This window comes from Phlebotomus argentipes, unplaced genomic scaffold, assembly GCF_947086385.1.
Source record: "Phlebotomus argentipes unplaced genomic scaffold, Phlebotomus argentipes genome assembly scaffold_18, whole genome shotgun sequence".
In the NCBI taxonomy this organism is placed as follows: Eukaryota; Metazoa; Arthropoda; class Insecta; order Diptera; family Psychodidae; genus Phlebotomus; species Phlebotomus argentipes.
In genome coordinates, this window is record NW_026776177.1 from 3,622,503 (window position 1) to 3,630,272 (window position 7,770).

At 43.5% G+C, this 7,770-nt stretch overlaps 1 protein-coding gene across 1 annotated transcript in view; it reads right to left on the reverse strand.

Moving 5' to 3' along the window:
- Positions 1–1,276, reverse strand: part of LOC132260957 (uncharacterized) — a 30,820-nt gene extending 29,544 nt beyond the window's left edge. The window contains exon 1 of the mRNA XM_059759392.1: positions 2–1,276. Coding sequence (XP_059615375.1) covers positions 2–1,272 — 1,271 coding nt within the window. The 5' untranslated portion in view covers positions 1,273–1,276. The remainder of the gene's footprint in view (position 1) is intronic.
- Between the last annotated feature and the right edge of the window lie 6,494 nt (positions 1,277–7,770).

Below are 7,770 nucleotides of genomic sequence, written 5' to 3' on the forward strand. Positions count from 1 at the left end.
CCTGCACATGCTCAAATCAAGCGTCTGCAGACTGACTGAATTCAGACTGTCCGGAATGGATGCAATAAGATTGTTGGAGAGATCAAGTTCAGTGAGATACGGAGTTCCTTGCAGAGCGTCCGGATCAATTGACACAATTTCACACCAACTCATGTTGAGACTGTTGAGAGCCTTGGCTTGGATCCTATTGAATCTCCCGATGTAGTTTCGACTCACGTTGATGGTCGTCAAGAGGTTGTTGTGCTTGAAAGTGTCCCTCTCGATCCTCGGAATCATGTTGAAGGACATGTCCAGATGCTTCAGATTGCCCAAGTGCTTAAAAGTGTACGGATTGACGTAGCTGATGGCGTTGAAGGAGATGTCCAGGTTCTCTAGGTGCACGTTGTGCTCGAAGGTTCCGTTGGTGAGTTGTCTTATCATGTTGCCTCGCAAGACTGCAGTCGTGAGTTGCGTAAAACCTCCTATTTCTATTCCTCCCATATTGCAGTAGGACAAGTCCACCCTCTTCACGGACTCTGATGACACATACTCGCCGCTCTTTGACAAGAGGGACAGGCGATTGTTCCGCGCCAGGCTCACGTGAACCAGCGCCGGAAGATGAGCAAAAACATCGATTGGCAGGGAACCTAGTCGACAGTTAACCAAGTTGAGGGTTTGTAAGCTCTCTGAACTCACAACTGAGAGCGTCCTGAGCGGATTCCCGGCCATGTTCAAGTGCTCAATCTTCGGCAATCCCTTCAGCATCTGACTTCCCGCCATTCGGACGATCTTGCACTCGCTGAGGTCCAGAGTTTTTAGGGTTTTACTTATCAAAATTGCATTGTCGTCTGTGCTTGAGAAGCTTGTGATGGGATTCTTGGCTACACTGAGCATGACCAGTGGCGATGGTTGGAGAAGAGTATTGGGATTGATGTCCACCAAGTTGGAAATGTTGTTGCTTGTCAGAAGCAGCGTTTTGAGATTGTTCAGTCCACTCAGTGATGATCCTGAAAGGTGTGTTATTTTGTTCCCGGACATATCCAGTGATTCCAGTCCGGGAAACTCTTGCAGTCCAGCTGGAATCTCCGTAAATTCATTGTCTGACAAGTCCAACCAGGAGATCTCGAGATCTCCAAAGTCAGGCAACTCAGTCAGCGCCAGACCAGAGCAATCAACATTGAGGTTGATTCCGTGAAGGGCACAGTGACACTCAGTCGGGCAGATGATCATGCTGTCCACAAACGCAACCCAGAAGCTCACGGTGAGAATAAAACCACACACGGCTGAATTCATTGTTCTGCAGGAGGAGATAAAGAAAATGATAATGGCTGATCGGGCGTTGGTTGATTCAGAAGAGGGTGGAATTGATTGGAGAATCTTATATGAAATCAATTTACGACATTACTAAGAAGACACTCCCTAAATTTACAGTGAATTTAGGGCTTCACAGAGGATTTTTCTGAGCTTCTGCAAACACTATCTCGACTTCTGATGGACGTCGCAAAAATATTATCACTTTTTCTTGCGAAAAAAATGACTCACTGATAAGCTATGGTGGTGTTATTGATGAAAGTTTGTTGGTTTGGTGCTCAAACACACATTTTTCACACACTTTTCACCACGATGGTGCTGAGAAAATACATTTTAGGGGCTTTAATCATCCACAGAAGTTAATTGAGAGGCCAAATGTGAGGGAGAATCATGGAAAAGTGTCACTTCTTGGAAGGCAATCACAAGAATATTCCTCTGGGCAGCAGGTTGAAAGGCAAACTGGAGAAATAAGAGCAGAGAATTGTGCCCTATCTTCGCCATTAGATTATGGCCAAAATTATCAGTTGCTCGACTGATAAGATACGACGCGAGGCACCTTTTACGAATTAATACGGCTTTTCATGGCGCAATGCATGGTCAGCGTGCAAGTGTTGGTGAATATTTAAAATTCCACCCCGGCGACGCCTCCCGGGAGGGTCCAATGAGAGGATGAGACGCAGAAAGTTGATGGTAATTCTATGGCAACAGACCACTTGGCAACAAATATCCTTCTGGGCCGAAACTTTGGACATTGCGGTGGCTCTTGCTGAAGTTTTCACATGCTCCAGAATTTGGCAAGTTTTGAGGATCTCGTGCACAGCTTTTAATTGCCCATTAGCGCCAACTTTAAAGTCATCCTCCTGGCCAGAGTGATGCACTCGCACAGGATGGCAAGAGGGAGAGGGAAGAGAATTGATTGTAATATTGTAAATCCCTTCTGTCCTCTCGTCTCGAGAAACCCCTTTGACAATGTATAAAAGAGTCCCAATTGATCCCTGCTGAGTGGGGGTCATTTTCGAAGGATATTGAGAAGGAAAAGTCGTGCAGGTTGCCTTCTTTTCTTTATCCGATCAAGTGCATTCGCCCTCGATTTATTGACAATTTCTCAGAAGGTCATGTATGGACACAGAGGATAATAATAAATCCGATTGTCATTGAGAGATTCGCTATATTTCTGCAAGACAGTCACTATCTTTTCCTCCACCAGAGAAATCAATTTAATAATTTCATCGTGAAGGAATTCTGTGTAATGGAAAATTACTGAAAACCGTGGAGGAATTTCCCGCAATAAGCAACATTTTTCACCTTCTGTGATTTGTGGCAATAAAGTTGGAGAATTTCAATTTTGGCATTCCTCACGAGATTATGAGTTGGGAAATATTCCAGAATTGTGCTAACTCTTCCCTTAATTGGCAGCGTGCGAATTGTGAAAATTAATTGCAATGCCATTACATTCAATAATTTTGAGGTGGAAAAGTCTTTCCCTCGTAAAATGCGGGCTCGGAGGGTGGCGAACAGAGTGGTTTTCCCACTTCTCGCCGGATAAAGCGAGAGGGATAAATCTCTTGCGGGAATCAACAGGTAATGCGGCACATGGAGGGTGCGAGTCTCATCGCCCTACGCCGTCGCCCACACCCTCCGGAATTGTTTACACATTATATGGCGCTTACATGCGTCCACCCCCAGCGACTGGTGAGACTGAGCATCGGATGGCAACTCCCGGGCGGTCCCCGGTTGCCGGGCGCAAACACACACCCCGCTCGAAAAATCCTGGGGTGGCTTCTCGGCTCATTATTTGTGGTTGATTGCCGGCACGTATCGAAGGCGAATCAATTGAGATGTGTCGGTCCGTGCTTTGAAATTGCCGTCCTCGGAAAAGGGGTTCGTCGGCGCGTGTGTGTGTGTGTGTGCTTTGGGTAAATGGAAAATATACATCTCATTAGATAATGATTTACTCAGGATCTCTCTCACCCTGACAAGGGTGGATTTTCGTCAGTCGCCAAACTATCGGCCTTGCCAATGTCATTTCTAAATAATTACTTAATTAAGGGTGAAATCAATTAGCAAGACGACCAGAATGTGGCTTCTGATGTTTGCTCTTTTGTCGCCAGCCTTTTGAGGGTTGACGATGAAATGCCATATCAATTCTTTTCATGCCCTCTCGCTGTGATATTATCCATCTAACTAAATAGACAGGAGTTGATTTGCTCTTCCCGCATTCATTCAGTGATAGAAAACTTCACCAGCCTAAGCTTGCATTGCTACAACAACCCCAATTTCTCCTGTAATCATACTTGCAATTATTAAAATAAGAAACTATATGGAAGCATGCCTTTGTTCCTGTAAACTCCCTCAAGTGAACCAGGCAATCTTATGGCTCACATAACGAGATTTCCCAACATAAATTCTCCCGGTGTATTCTGTCTATGCAATATTAAACTGGACGTGGTGTCTTACGGCGTTCCTCCTCCGGAATTCCCTCCTCCAGTGGCAAGGATGTGTGCGCCTGCGACGTAATGTAGGACTTAGCAGACTTCTTTAATTATTATTTATAGTTGAGCGTAATTAAGAAGAATTATACGTAATAGATTAATTTATTGGCGCGCTTCGCCATTTAACCCCACCCATTTACGCAATCTACCCAATATCCATACACGCCAATTCACCGTTGGAAGATAAATACCTGCCTTGGCAAATACGCCCGAGTGCGTCTCATGGATTTACCATGATTTATTCCACTTGCCGAGAATGCTTAAGACGCCTCTCCGCTGGGGCTTGACAAAATTTCCCTCCACAGCGACAGCATGTGGGCCGTGGAGCTCTCTCTAATGAGCATCTGCGGAATCCCGGATGCCCCTGATACCCCTGATGTGCTGCCGGGCGCGAGAATAAAGGCGCCCATTCCGGAAACAGACGCTCGCGCCTGTAATCTTCAAATGTGAGACATTTCTGCTGTCGCGGCTTCTTTTTTATTATTGTTGCCACACACACAACACTTTTGTGTGCAATGATGCCAGAAAGAGTCTCTCATTACCTGATAAAGCCTCATCGCGCCGAGCCATTATCGCGGGGTGGGGGGGAATATTAAGGGAATACTCCTTGGCATGGGAGGATTGTCCCTCATTGAATTGACGAGCGCCAGAAAATATCTTATCGATACGCCATTTGAAACGGATTCTTTTAAACGGCATTCTTTTTCCTCCACAACCACCGCCAGCAAATGAGGGTGGAAATTTATGGAAAATGAAATAAAATAAATACGAGATGGCGCGAAAAAAGAGGCGATACAACCCCATTATTGTGCGAGAAATGAAATAAGATATGATTGCCGCGAGGGTGAAGAAAAAAAAACAGCTTTATCAGTGGGAACATATCAGAAAGAATTAGCATTTAGCAGAGTGTAGAAATTTATTTTAGCATCGCGACTCCTTGAGCGCATCGAGATGGAAAATTTAATTAAATTTCAATCAGCACTGGAACTGCCAGTGATTTTGGGGTGGTGCTTTTTTTCAGCGACCATTTGCACGCAATCATCATTCATCGCCCGCGACTTGCTAATGTGCTAAGACACTTTATTGCCAACGCATAAATGTGCATGAAAGATTTGAGTCTATAATTATACAGGAGTTTTTATCATCATCCCAAATCACTGAACAAACCTCACTCCGATTGAGTCTCACCTTTTTGTCCAAGTTGTATTTATTTTTGAGAAGTTAATTTCCTGTCGAGTGGAAGTTCAGCAGATGCTTCTTCCCTTCTCTCCATCGCCTAGAAGACACTTTAGTCTCCTGCCGGGCTGTGACGTACTCTCAATGCCATTCTGGGAGGAAAGAATAGATGGTGAGATGCGGGAAAGCGGAAAAAGTGCGGTTGATAGTGTGAAAATAAAATTGGAAAAGTACACAGTGTCATTTTTATCCACCTTCCTGATTCTTTTCACCGACCACACTGCAGCATTTCCTCCCAAGACACCCGCATTGTCCTGGGAAAATCTTCCTCAAGCGCGCTTCCTGAAAGCTGCCACGAGCACATCAAATGTCTGGAGAGGGAATTAATGTTTGATTTCCAAAAAAAAACATTCCAAGTGCGATTTTCACTCATAAATTAATCCAAATGCCCAGAAAATTGTCACATAAATTGCTACGACATTCAGCTTAGCTGGAGCAATTTGTGTTTATCTCGAAGACACACAATGTAGGGACACTTTAGAGAGTGTCTCAGAGGGAACACCACCCTCTGAAGGATATCTCCTTAATTTATATGGCCCTCCTATCTTCTCGCTCCTCCGCCGCCTCGCAGGAACCTTGAGATACATTCCTCAACTGGACAATACACCTAAGAAGAAAAAAAAAACGCCACATGATTCATTGGTGATATCTGGCCCATTTGCCGGTGGGAACACATTTTTATTATCAATGAGGGATGATAAAGTAGGTGAAGAGGTGGTGCAACAAAGAATTAACTTTCCTTCGCCAACCTGAGGGAAAAATAAGCATAATTTTCAGCTTAAAATTATAAATAACACACAATAAAACAATCGTAAATCACGTGAATAACCTAATCATACTTAAAACTTTGTTCTTCCCACTTTGGCGCGCGCAGAAGAAGGGAAAAGGGTGCGGAAATGAGTTGGTGAAGATGCTGGAGAAAATTTAGTGGGAGAGAAATTTCTCCCATAAACTTTATCCATTAATTAAAAATCTTCACATACATTTTCATTTCTTCAGAGAGTTTTTGCATGCCATGCAAATTTTCCAATATATCAAGCATCATCTCACCTCAGAATCAAGAAGCTCTCTTTCTCGCTCTTTTTGGTCTTTGAGATTCTCTCCCTTTGGCAATAGTTCACATTAAATCCACATGAAGATTATCTCTCAGCAAAATAATCTCGTGGCGAATGCCAGAAGAAATAAATCTTAAGCAAGTCAGAATTCCGCATTCCGTGGGAGTAAATATAATGGGAAAATTAAAACTTTCAAATCCTAAACCACCCCCGGAATCATGTCTTGAGGTGTTTGCAATAAATAATATTTTATGTCGGGTCTCAGGGGATGGAGAGTGTGGCGGCAATTCTCCGGGGAGATGAAAATTCTTAATCTCTCCTAACCCCATCCAGAGTGTGGAAGGGAAAGCGCCATCCACGGGAAAATGTGTCTTTTCCGATAAAATACGACCACGAAGCATGAATGTTATTATAAGATTTTCCATGGGGGTGACTCTGGCGCTGGCAAAGGTGTTACAAGATGCCTCTAAACACCCCTCAATATAATCCCCAATTCTTACTGCAAAACTCATTTTCTGAGCAATTTCTCACCATTTTTATCATGCTGGAAAATTTATAACGCGAAATTGTCTGTTGTTCACCCTTTGAAAATCACTTCTGCCCACAAGGAAAATGCTAATCCGCCCGTCACGATAATTCATCGCCGCCAAAGGCATGAATTGGGCATGAAAACACTGTTGGAAGATTGTTTGCAATTCCACCCCTTCTTTATAGAGAAACTCAAGAACAAACTTAGCTGATTTTCTTTCTTGGAAATTATTGGTTAATGTTTGTAGTGCAGAGCTTAATTTTCAAACTAAATCCACGCCACTTTTACAAAACTCTATCAATTGCAAGTAATTTTGAGAATGAGTTTCTCGAGTGTTTTCGCTGAGGGCGGAAAACTGTGCTGAGATTCAGTGAATAGAATCTCCGTAATGGGTGGAAGGAGGCGCCGTACTTAGCCTAAATATTAACGACTCCGGGCGAAGGGGAAAAAGAGGTGAAATATACATATAAGCATGATAATAATAATTCAACTAATACGAATTGATTTATATGCCTCACTGTGATATTTAGGAGACTATCAAGGAGTGAGAGAAAGAGGAGATTCTTGTGTGTGTGAAGCAGGCTTCCCTCGCGCTGTGCCTGAGATTTATTTAAGATATATGAAATTGTTATATGCCGCTTCTTAATAATGTAAGAAATGGGCGAATGAGGCCAACCCCTAATGGAGGGATGACGGCGCTTGTGGGAGGGTGGAAAGGGTGTGGCCCCAAAGTATGGCCATGAGAATTAATATTTAGTGAAATTGTCCAAGATATCGTTTCGGGATTTTCAAGATGCAATTAACTTGAGGTCCTCATCTTGCGTCTTATCCCACTTAATTGTCGAATTAGTTGGTGAATTTTATCACTGCTCGACCAGACTCTGGACCCACAGCTCTGGATGGGATTTTTCCTCTCTCTCACATTGACATTAATTGAGTTATTTATGACTGTACTTTTGGCCATCATGGCGAAATCATAAATCCCACTCCCAGAGACTCAGTGGCCAGATCAAAAGAGAATCACAGTAATTGCCTTCCTTCTCTCCCGCCATTTTTCATACTTCCACCCCCAACCCCCGCAGAATTGGGGCGTGCATCCAGCAGAATTGTAAATAATTTTTATCAATCTCTTCTCTCTCTGCCAGGAAATGAAATGTGGCTTTGGCGA